This window comes from Eschrichtius robustus, chromosome 15 (genome assembly GCF_028021215.1).
Source record: "Eschrichtius robustus isolate mEscRob2 chromosome 15, mEscRob2.pri, whole genome shotgun sequence".
Classification (NCBI taxonomy): Eukaryota; Metazoa; Chordata; class Mammalia; order Artiodactyla; family Eschrichtiidae; genus Eschrichtius; species Eschrichtius robustus.
In genome coordinates, this window is record NC_090838.1 from 83,694,550 (window position 1) to 83,707,140 (window position 12,591).

General features: G+C 43.3%; 1 protein-coding gene across 2 annotated transcripts in view; it reads left to right on the plus strand.

Moving 5' to 3' along the window:
• Nucleotides 1-10,275, plus strand: part of CKAP2L (cytoskeleton associated protein 2 like) — a 30,767-nt gene extending 20,492 nt beyond the window's left edge. Inside the window, exons 6-9 of one of the 2 annotated variants that reach the window (XM_068565006.1) lie at nucleotides 740-895; nucleotides 5,957-6,020; nucleotides 7,567-7,756; nucleotides 9,197-10,275. In XM_068565006.1, coding sequence (XP_068421107.1) covers nucleotides 740-895; nucleotides 5,957-6,020; nucleotides 7,567-7,756; nucleotides 9,197-9,422 — 636 coding nt within the window. In that variant the 3' untranslated portion in view covers nucleotides 9,423-10,275. The remainder of the gene's footprint in view (nucleotides 1-739; nucleotides 896-5,956; nucleotides 6,021-7,566; nucleotides 7,757-9,196) is intronic. The other variant, XM_068565007.1, reaches the window with a different exon arrangement.
• The last annotated feature ends 2,316 nt before the right edge of the window (nucleotides 10,276-12,591 follow it).

A 12,591-nucleotide genomic window follows, 5' to 3' on the forward strand; every position in this document is an offset into this window, starting at 1 on the left:
AAGTTTTATGCCTCTTTCACGTCGTGTTGGTTTTCTCAGACATTAGTGATTCTTGACTGTGAACTTACCCTTGTGTCTTTCCCATCTCAGGAGAAGTAGGAGGTGCTGCTTGGCTGAGTGTGCCAGTGCCCGGGTTTCTGGGCATGGTAGCTCTTCATATTCCTCCTGGCCCACGTCACTGCGCTGCTCTTGGTACAAGGCAGAAGGGGACCAAACCAGTGAAGCCATTTTAAAGTTCCTTTTTGTGGGATTTAACCCTCTTTATATACACCTGTGTGGATCCCCAACACACACACATATACACCCATGACCCTTGCATACCTTTGCCATCCTTCATTCTTCTGTTAGGGTCAAGCGGAAATACTGGTCACCATTCAGTGTTCACATTATTATGAATATGTAAGAAATACATGAATGGCTGATTACTCCAGGGTTTGGTTTGGTTTGGTTTTGGTTTTGCATAAAAATGTGGAACATATTTCTTACTTTCAACTATGATAAATATTTTTCTATTTGGTCTCTTAACTTAAAATTTAATGATCAGTGTCAAAATTCATCAAAACATACTATTTAAACGGGTGCATTTTATTATATAAACTACTTCAATAAAATTGAATTTTTTTTTAAATTCAAAAAAATATTGATCAGACTGATTTCTGCATACCTTCTATGATAAGTATTAGGAGAGAATAACAGCAAGACAGTAATAATTACCTCTGGGTATTTTTCTTTTTTCCAGGGTGTACATTCAAATGAAATATTTGCCATTTTGTCCAGTATTCCTGAGGCTGAAAAATTTGCTAAATTCTGGATCTGCAAAGCAAAGTTGTTGGCAAGTAAAGGCACCTTTGATGTTATTGGGCTATATGAAGATGCCATTAGAAATGGGGCCAGAGTAAGTATCTGTCTTGAGTGGGTGACTTCTTAAAACTTCTCTTTCATATGAGTTCTCTGTTGTTTGCAAAATGGCGGTTATGTAATGTAATCTTAAAGCTTCTAATTCACTTCATAAAGTTATACGCAAAATATGAAGTACAATATGTCCTTTATGAACATTTTACTTAAAATATTTATTTTGTAGAATATAGTGTTAATGTAAACCAATAGAATCACTTTCTTGTCAAGCGAATATGTCTCACTTTACACTCATTGTAGAAATAAGCACTTGTGGGGCTTCCCTGGTGGCGCAGTGGTTGAGAATCTGCCTGCTAATGCAGGGGACATGGGTTCGAGCCCTGGTCTGGGAAGATCCCACATGCCGCGGAGCAACTAGGCCCGTGAGCCACAACTACTGAGCCTGCGCGTCTGGAGCCTGTGCTCCGCAACAAGAGAGGCCACGATAGTGAGAGGCCCACGCACCATGATGAAGAGTGGCCCCCGCTTGCCACAACTAGAGAAAGCCCTCGCACAGAAACGAAGACCCAACACAGCCAAAAATAAATTAATTAATTAAAAAAAAAAAAGAAAGAAAGAAGCACTTGTGAAAAGTAATAGCATAGAAAATAATAATGTAACGTCAATAGCCAATACTAAGAAAGTCATACCTCACCATAAAGAACCTAAAAATATATTAAACCCAACACATCAATGTCCATAAATCAATAATTCAGGGCTATTTTATGAAGTAACTTTTAATCCTAAAACCTAGTAAAACCACTGTCTATTATAATTTTTTTTTTAATAAATGTATTTGTTTTTATTTTTGGCTGTGTTGGGTCTTCGTTGCTGTACGCAGGCTTTTCCCTAGTTGCGGTGAGCAGGGACTACTCTTCGTTGCGGTGCATGGGCTTCTCATTGCGGTGGCTTCTCTTGTTGCGGAGCATGGGCTCTAGGCGCACGGGCTTCAGTAGTTGTGGCTTGCAGGCTCTAGAGCCCAGGCTCAGCAGTTGTGGTGCACAGGCTTAGTTGCTCCGTGGCATGTGGGATCTTCCCGGACCAGGGATCGAACCCATGTCCCCTGCATTGACAGGCGGATTCTTAACCACTGCACCACCAGGGAAGCCCTATATATAATTTTTTTTAACAAAGACTGCATTAAATAGTTTCATAACTCTTTTCCCTGTAATACCACTTTCCATGTCATCATATATTCTACCATACCTTTTCCATGATTGTTCAAAATCAGACTTGTACATGGACATAGTTTAAATAAATAATTTGATAAGGTCTGTTCCATAAGGCCTCTGTTTCCCTCCCCTCCCATTTCCCACTTCCCAGAGCAAACTGAGTATTTTGTTACCTTGATAGTTTCAGATAACATGCTTATATTACTATTTCTTGATTTTTTTCTCTTTAGACATGATTTGTAGACATCCAACTATACAGCATGAGGATCTAACCTTCTTTCTCACACACACCCACACAGATCCCCAACACACACACATAGACACCCCTATCACCCCTGCAGACTTTTACTCTCCTCCATATTTCCATTAGAGTCATATGGAAATTCTGGTCACTATTCAGTGTTTACATTGTTATGACTGTGTGAGAAATATGCATTGAGCCATGTGGCATACACTATGATTACTTTGCCTTTCAAGTACGGTTTTCTAATTTTCCTGAAATTATTTTCTTGTTTTCCCTTTGCTTAGTTTTCTGAGTATTTATTATATAATTCTCAAACGCTTCTATAATTATCTAAATTTCTCCATACTTTCAAAACATTATTCTATTGATTTCTTTTTCTCAGAGACTTTTCTTCCAGACCCTTCTTGATCTGTTCCAGGCTCGACAGGTTGTTCTTTACCCCTGTCTTTATTGGCTGTCATTCTGGGATCTCCTTTCACCAGAACCCTCAGATTCCCATTTCTTCCTGCATTGCCTGATCCTTCTCCAGTACTTTTCTTCTCTCACCATTTTTTTTTTTGGTGGGTAAGGCGTTGTTCTCTACTGTTCATTAAATGCTTTACTCAGATGCCAGTGAAACTGGGCTGTTTCAATATAAGAGGTGGATTTTAAAAAGCTTGTTAAAAACTCTGGGCACAGATGAGGCTTTACCATAGGGTGATTTGGCTGAGTCAGTTGACTGAAGAACCCTCAATATCAGTGTCTTCAGGTCTTCCTTCTAAGACTGGTTATATTCTCTGAAGAAGCCTCATCCAGTCTTCTTCCCAGGAACTAGAAACCAGGCTACCAGGTGTTATGGGGGAGGAGAGAGCTGGGTGTCTCAACCTTCAGTGTGGAAACTTTCACTTATCCCTTTTTTCAGTAGGCACTCCCACCCTCAATCTTGCATGATATCCCCCAGAGACTTGGAGGATACATGCCCAGTTTCCTGTTTGGATGAAGGTGGGAGGGGCACAGTCACCAGGCTGCATGGAGTTTAGGGATGCAGGGTGGATTTGGAGGTCTGACCGTTTTTATTTATTTACTTGCTTACTTCCCGAGCCACGCAGCTTGCGGGATCTTAGTTCCCCAGCCAGGGATTGAACCAGGGCCCTGGCAGTGAAAGCGCCGAGTCCTAACCACTGGACCGCCAGGGAATTCCCAGGTCTGACTGCTTTTTGACAGATGCTCAAGAGCCCTCCTGATTTTGACCCCTCCATCCATTCCTCAGCCTTTCAGAGGCTCTGGGGTTGAATCAGGTTCTTTCTTAGCCACACTGCCAGCTTAGAATTTGGCTCTTTCAAGTTGGTCAAACTGCTTACCTCTTCCTTCTGCATTCGAGCTTCCAAAATCTTGTTGCTGTTTCTTCTATTCCCTATGGTTATTGCCTCCTTTTTAATCCCTTTATTATAATTTCAGTAGAGTTTCAAGAGTGATTAGAAATAAATGTGTAAAAAAAAAATGTGTACTCAATGCATCGTCTTTAGAAGCCTGTGAAAATACAAAATACACTTGATGAGTGTTTTATATAATTAAGACCTTTTGCAATATATTCTGTACATTTATTCCCATTTCTTAAGCTTACAGCATTTTAGATTTTGTAAAAATGTATAGGTACCTTTGCTTTTATGCTCTGTTGTCAGTTTATATCTGTTATTTACCTGATACAGAGTCCCAGGTCAGGAAAACCGGGCTCCAAATATTATGTTCCTATGAGAACGTACAGTTCATTTATGATGTTCTGCTTCATGGCCTGGTTAACATGCTTTAAAAAGGATGGCTATCTCAGTTAATTTTATCAGAAAATTACTTTTCTATAATAGTTTTTTTTATTGTTTTTTATGTTATTTTACCAAGTAAAAGAAGAAAGAAAGGAAGCGCTGGGGGAAAATTGCCCAAAATGCTAACTAAAGGCTATATTTTAGATGATGGGATTATGGGTGGTTTTCCTTTACAAATTTGACCTATTGTTCAGTTTTCTGTGATAAGATATATGACTTTTATAATAAAAACAAAAATTCAGTTAAGACAACACTAAAAACATATGCCAAATTTTCTGTACGGCTCGCTTTACATCTTTGGATTAGAATCTTTATGTGGGAACACATCTTCAATGGGATTATATAAGTCAGTAAGAAAATTGATTTAGAGAAATTTTATTATAGACAACTTTCCGTAAATACCTCTCTTCATTCAAGTCAAGCATGCCAAAAACAAGATGGCGGCGGCCACGTGAGAAAACCCCCCACCCCACCAGGTCTCTGCTGTCGCGGTCACTGCCACCCCCTACGCCGCCAGCCCCTCCCGGCATTCCTCGCACTCGCATATAGCGCGCCAGCCTCGCACCAACCAAAAAGTGTCTGTCACCTCGGAGCACGGGACCCACCCGCCCCGGAGAAGCCCAAGCCTGCACGTCAGAAGCCGGTACTTCCCCCACTCGCACACCTCGCTCTCGCCCGGCGTGGCACACGTCAGTGGGGCGAGGAGCCGTCGCTCCGCAGGATGCACGCTGCTTACCTGGCAATTAAGGAGAAAGAGACAAAGAGACAGCTACCGCCAAGAGGAGAGACTGGGAAGGGCGCCGCGCGGGAAGACTCCTGATAAAGCCCTCCTGAAGCCAGTTTCTCGAATTGCCCACCAGTAGACCGTCTGAGGTGCCTTCTACAGAAGAGGATGCTTCAGTCTTCAGAAGGAGTAAATCCCAATCCAACAGAATGTTTATTTGCTGTCACTCAGAGTTGCTGAACCCTTGATCCACAGAAAGGACTTCCACAATACATCAATGCACTTATCCAAGGCAAGGAGTGTCTGAGCCCACTCCGCACAGTTTGTTCTCGTACAGCCTTCTGAGTGTGTGAGCTACCTTTCCAATGAACAGATTTGACAGACTTTTCGTTTCTGAACTCGCCATCAAGGAAGAATGGGTTAGTTTGCCCTCAGAGACTCTAAATATGTCATCCATAGAATGGACTTGTCCAGCCTGCTAAGGGTCCGCACCCCAAACACAGACTAGATTTAACTTCTGGAGTACAGTATGGTATGCATCCACAAAATGGACTTGTCTGGCTTTCGCCATATCCAGACTTCCATGCCCAGGATGGACGTGAAGAGATTTCACATTGTCCACATACGTACTAGTCTTAGCCCTCTGAGAATGTGAGCCCCCATGCAAAAATAAGAGGTACCTATTTACCTCTCAGAGTGTCGGAGGTCTGATCATATTTCACAGTTCGTGACACATCGTCATGGTTGTTCTATGCGAAGCCTCTCATTTTATTTAGTCTTTTATTCCTGCACCCAACTATCATTCTCTTCCTCCCACAGTTAACTTTATTGAGTTTAATGTGTATCTCTTGGTGTGATTTCATATAAAATCTGCATTTTTGTGTAAAAAAAAAAAAAAAGTCAAGCGTGCCAGCATTTAACCAACATTTTCTTTGTTCCTTTATTTTTCCTATAAAGCTAAAACTGAAGCCTTTTAAATGTTATTTATAGTTAGACAAGAGATAAAAAGGGAAATGTTTTTGTTATAAAAAGTCTGTTTGATGTTGAACAACATCATAAGTTCCTTAGATCATTGTTTTCCATGAATGTTTTTAATACTGTTCATGTATTTTCTTCCTTCCAGCCAATACAAGAGTTGCGGGAAGTTGTCCTTAATATTTTGCAAGACCCAGACAGACCCACAGAAGGTACTACTATTTTGTATTTAAATTCATTCCCTCCAGCCACTCAAGTAAAAGTCATTGAGGAACACATAGGGGGTACAAAAAGACTTGTAATTGTAAGTCCCCTGAAATGCCTCTTGCTTCTTGGTTTCCATGGCCTGCCCTTTTGGCCTTCATCATTAGCGGATTCATTTCTATTCTATTATTACAAGTAAATATACTGCTCAACACCAAACAAAGGTTTCCACCAGAGCAGCCTAGACTAGGGTGTCTTGCTTCCCTGGAGAGAAGGTGAGAGAAGGCAGGTAACTCTTTACCGGAAGAGACTGAGGCATATGGGAGAGGTGCTTTGGTTTAAGTTACATGTTTCATCATGACAAGCCCACTAACACGTATACATCCAAATTCATGTTATACCTTTAAATCATACCCATCTCAGGAATCATTTCACTTAATCCACCATTACTGTCATTGGCCAGAACCTTTAGACAACTCTTCTATGAAAAATGTGCCAAATACAATGAGTGGCACATTAATTATAATATTTGTTATATGAGTGGAAAAAAAAAAGCTACCTTGAGAAAATAAAATGGATTATTTTTATAATCTTAGAAGGTGACAAATCTTTTTCCTTTAAGTGTAGGTTTAGGGAATTCCCTGGTGGTCCAGTGGGTAGGACTCCGCGCTCTCACTGCCGAGGGCCTGGGTTCAATCCCTGGTCGGGGAACTAAGATCCCGCGTGCCATGCAGCCAAAAAAAAAACAAAGGGGTAGATTGACCTTTGGGGAACAATCAAGTCAGGAGGAATTACAGCCAACTAACCCATTACTTTTGGGAATAAGGTTGTAGAGTACCTATACTCAGTGGTCCTCTTACTGAGAATGATGCTACAATTCAGGTACTTGTTTATAATGTGTGGCAGTGTTCTTCAAAGGGATAAAAAGAGGAGACAGGAATCCATGCCTTTCCCACCTCTTGGCCCCTGTTGGCCTCTCTTGGGGTCTCAGCCTCCAGCCACAGTATCTGTCTCAGCCTGATTTCCTTCCCTTAATTTTGGTTGTTATGGTTGGGCTATCATGCAAATTGTGTCAACACAAGACATTTTTTCACCTACTGTCCAAGGTGATAGCCATATGGTCACACCTGGGTAGGGAGGGATCAGAAGGTCAAGTGAATTAACCCTAATGAGTCAGGAAAGTTGATCCAAGGTGTGATGTAAGGGTAAGAAGAGGCCAATGATTAGTCACTAAGGGAGCTCCCTCGAGAGTGAATAAGAGATTGGGGATGTGTTCAGAATGTTGAAAGGGTAGCAGGGGTCCATTCTTACAGGCCCCAAGGCTGCCTGGAGGGCTGGTTAGGAGGACGGCCTGATGTAGCAGGGTGTTACTACAGGGCTTAGCAGGAAAAACTAGTTATAAGTCCCACTCCAAATCAATTACTCTTTATTTAGTATATGGAATCCATAAGGATCACTGAGAAATCATCGTAGATACTGCTGTTTCATTTTATTGATTGTTTAGCTTCAGTATTAAGTTGCTAAATCTTTTCTTTTTGACCGTGTATAACACAGGAATTACCTCTGACTCTTTAGCTGCTGAAACTAATATAACATCAATAGAAATGCTGGCCGAGAAGATGGAGTCTGGGACGTCTTGTCTTCCTCCAAAAGAGAGGGAACAGGTTTCAGCAACACCCCAGATAACCAAGTCAGAACAGGATAATCATCCTGGTATCAAATTACAGATCGCCCCGATCCCTAGGTAAGCAAACTCTAAAGCAGGCTTGTGTTCACAGGTCTAATTCAAGTCCAATTCTCAATTTCTCCTCCACAGATCCAGGATACCATCAGATTAGTGATACCTTCTGCCTCATACGAGGACCAGGTGGTCTAATCCATCTTTGGTGTTAAGCGAAGGAGCTGAGGGTGAGGGGAGGGTTGGAACCAGTGCCAGGCAGATCTGTGTCCTTTCTCTGTACACACGCCATCCCCCCTCACACCACCCCCAAGGAGACCTGACCTGCAATGAGGAAGGAGCTGCCAGAGTCAGGAGGGCTGCTGGAGTGGAGTCACCCCTCCCTCCTGGCATTGGTCCTCCCTCTTCACCCTCATTTGTGCTGCACTTGCAGATCGCACCCACCTTTCCGGCCAGTCCTGGGGGGCAGAAGCAGGGGTGCTGCACAAACTGCCAAGCAGGGCAACCTCTGGAGCTGTGGGAAGGAAGGATTTGTGAATAGCCCTGTAAGAACAGGGAGGCAGTCAGGCATGTGCTAGTTAGAGACTGCGCATAGTATCAGAAGTGTTTGGTTTTGAGACAAGTGTAAGTTTAAGAATCCATAGTAATTTAAGGAACTGTGTCAGGGTATCAACGTCATTTTCTAAAACATTAGTATAACGTCAGTCTCTGTTCACGCTCTTGAAAGGAAAATTCCAAACAAAAGCACCAGGACCACAGTTCTGTATCTTCGTTCTCTGGAAAGCACAGCTGGGCCTCTTCCAGTCTAAACTCCTGTCTCAGACCTGTCATTTCCCCACTGTAGTCAGCTCATGGGTGGATGAAGGCAGGCAGCGGACGTGAAGACCACCTCTTACTGTCTCCAGAATTGATGATGAGCATTTTCAGCAGACTGGCCATGAGTTTTGTGAGGCTCATGTAATCAGTGGTTTTGTGATGTGTGACCACGATTCACTGCGTGGAAAGGTCTCTGCAACTTACCCTCCAGGCTGCCTGTGATTGGAATGCATTCAAGTTTACCAGGAAGATGCCTAATTTGTTCCAGTTTCAATCTGTGGTTTGGTCCACCATCTTAAAAGATGTTTTTTGAATAATTTACTGTCAAAGCTAGAAAGAATCTTAGAATTCATTAGTCCAGCCTCATTTGGTGTTAGGCCCAATTTCCTCAAAACCTGTCGGCTCTTTGAAAGCTTATGGAATAAACAAACACCAACTGCCAAGTAGCTGACTTCAAATAAAACCACACTTAACACTTCACTCAGTTAAATCCCTGTGCTGACAGCATCTGAGAGCAGGTGGACACCACCAAGTTCATTCTGACAATGAGGGAAAGTCCATCTTAGGACGAGAGCTGCGATAGACACGTCTCTTGTGTTTTATTAGGGAATAAGAAAAAAAATAAAGACTAACAAGTAGAATTTTGAAAGAAGTTAGAAGGTTTTGAATGCATCTCTTGCTGTCTCTCAGAATAAACGGAATGCCGGAAGTGGAAGACATGAAGCTTATCACTCCTGTACGGCGTTCGGCCAGGATCGAGCGAGCAGTGTCCCGCTACCCGGAAATGCTGCAGGAACATGACCTAGTGGTGGCTTCTCTCAGCGAACTCTTAGAAGTGGAAGAGACAGAGTGTTTTATATTCCGCAAAAATGAGGCTTTGCCGGTAACATTAGGGTTTCAAGTCCTTGAGTCGTAATTTCTTGATTTTTTTTTTTTTTAAAAGAGAGACGTTTCAGAGCCTCCACGAGACAAGAAATGCACTTACCTAGGTGGCCTGGGCTTGGAAAGTAATTCCCTGGGCTTACTCTCAGATTTTACATCCCCATGGGAAAGTTTGGTTATTTAAGACTGCAGTTTGCCACAGCTTTACAGCATACCTAAATTTCAAACTTTGAAAATTAACTTACCCCACAAGTATGGTAAAAATTTGAATTTTATTGACCTACCTTAACCCCAACATAGTTATTTTTTACATCAGGAGGTCAATTCCACAATATGATACACTTTCCTTCCTGCGTCCACCTTAGCAGAGAGGGCAAGTCCTTCCAGCATGGAAGATCTGAGCGTAGAAACTAGCCTTCCCCGCTAGGTGGGACGTGACAGACCATCTGGTCAAATCCTCTCGTTTTGCAGCTGAGTTTATGCTGGCTGTGCCTTTCGCTCAGAGGTCACAAAGGACTTTTATGTGTGATCTTTGACTTCCGTCACAGATCCTTGGAGATGAGAGGTAATTCACATCCTTTCTGGGCCTGGCCTCCTTAATGATACACAATCCTGAACTGGGGTGGTCATCTAGCTTTTTATATTCAAACCTAATTTTGCATTTGTTATTGAGAAGTGCTTCAAATAAAAACAAAAGGGAGCAGCAGACAGGGGTGGGGAAAGGACCCTTGCCTCTTCAGTTCTTTGCTCTGCTAGGGGACACCTGGCCTGAGAAGACGTCTGAGCCCCAGAGACTCTCACAGGTCGCCTTTCCTTCCTCCTGGGCAACTGCTTTTGGAAAGGTAAAATGGGAATTGTTGTGTAAATATAATGTATAGAAAAACCTAGTCAACGTATTTTAGATTTTAGTTTTCTTAATATTTATGTATCATCTAAAAAACAATTAACTTTTGTTCATTCCTGGTTACTCATTTATCATATTTATCACAGAAAACAGTGATGGTGGCTTGGCCTAGAGAACTAGGGGTTTGTCTGGGGAACACCAGTAGGCTATCCCAAGAGGCCTCACAGGGAACACCCATTACCCTGGAGAACTCACCTTGATGTGGATTTTTCCATTGTCAGGGAAGCAGATCCATCTCTCTAAGTCGGATTTATAAAAACGAGGTTCCTAAAACTGAGGTATAGGGGCTTCCCTGGTGGCGCAGTGGTTGAGAATCTGCCTGCTAATGCAGGGGACACGGGTTCGAGCCCTGGTCTGGGAAGATCCCACATGCCGCGGAGCGGCTGGGCCCGTGAGCCACAACTACTGAGCCTGCGCGACTGGAGCCTGTGCCCCGCAACGGGAGGGGCCGCGATAGTGAAAGGCCCGCGCACCGCGATGAAGAGCGGTCACCGCACCGCGATGAAGAGTGGCCCCCACTTGCCGCAACTGGAGAAAGCCCTCGCACGAACCGAAGACCCAGCACAGCCAAAAATAAATAAATAAATAAAAATAAAAATTTAAAAAGTAGCTATAAAAAAAAAAAACAAAAAAAACTGAGGTATAAAACCATAATGCTAATAGACTAACTTTTGATGAGAAATAGATTGTCACCACAACCAGAATGCAGGAATCCACACAGCTAGGCTTTCCCTTCCCTTTAGACAGACTCACTTTACCTCTAAAGCCAAAAAATTCCCCGGGGGGTTGCTTAGAAGTCCTGGAAGCTGAAAATGGGGCTTGGGGAAATCAAATCTTCAAAATCACGAGACAAAAAGAGCCTGAAGCTCGTCCCTCCTTGTTAGGAACGTCCTTGCCTCAGACCTCAGGCCCTCCGTCTCACGTCCATGGACCAGCCCTCTTGATTGGGCCTGCACCGCCGCCCTTTGTGCATTACCTGTTCTTTGGCTTCAAACGGTTCATCCTTGCCACCTAATGCCCACACCCCCACCCAGACCGGGAATCAGTGTCTATAGTGATTTTACGTCTCTCTCCCCTCAGAGCATCGTCTCAGTATTACAGCTCAGTTCTCAAGAGAACAGCTTCGCTATTGCCAGTTCCTAGCAGGACGTCTCACAGTACCACCCTGGGTACTAACAATGTAGGCTGAACCACTGGCATCAAATGACGTGTAGTTTTCAAACTGACAAACTGGAGGTTTTAAACAGCCTGATTGGACTAAGTAGCATCTTCGGGATATAAAAGGATGTGGAAGTGATGGGGATGGTATAGCAACTACAGAAAACTGCACCGTGATTCTGGAGCTCTTTGTAGATTCTTAGTAACCCTCTTGTTTAGTAAATAGCTCTTGCTAGATACCTGGAGCAGGAGGGAGGGAGAGAGGGAAGGTAAGAAGCAGGCCCTTAATCACTTGGGAGGAAGATTCATAGGGAATTGCAGGGGAGATACGGGCCTCGGCAGAAATTAAGTCTAATGTTCAGCTTCTTAGAAGGGGAGAGTGTAAAGGGAGTGTTAAAGGAAGATAAATAAGGATGGTTATACACTGGCATCCGGGTGCAGAATGACCATGAACCCAAGGACGAGGAGAGGAGGAGGCATGACAGTTCACATTTATTACTGTTTACTGGGTACAGGTACTCATGCTGTAAAAGACATCTGTTGTGCCTGCCTGGCATGTAGTCCTTCTTCTAATAAGCGTGCCCTAATTTCCTTAGGACCACCTCTTTCCCGCTCACAGTCTGTCGCTTAACAGGAATGGACTCCACCGTTCTGTGGAGGCACACCCTCTCCTTTTAAGGTCACCTGGAAGTTGGATGCATTATCTCTGCTTAGGATGGGAGGGACCACAACATGGTCACGTGTCCCCACTCATCTTCAAAGAAGGCTGGGAAATGTCTTCTGGGTGGCCACATGCCCAACTAAAAATTCTTCCAGAAATGGGATATGACTGTCGGTGTCTACCACAGTCTTAGGAGTAATGGAGTACATCGCTAAGGTGCAGATAAATGAGGACAGAGGTGACACAGGGTTAAAAAAAAAAAAAATACATCAAATGAACAACCCCCAGCTAGAAATATCTCCCACCCTACCCTGCCTCAGATGAGTTCCTAAGAGTTGAGGAGGGTCTGAGAAGTCTTCCTGGTAAAATACTATCCTCTACCCCTTGAATAAAAATCTAGTGTTTAAAGACAAAAGGCCAGGGATACCCGGTTCTCGCCTGGAGAACCTACCCCTGCAGGACTTGGAGGCCCAAAAGGCA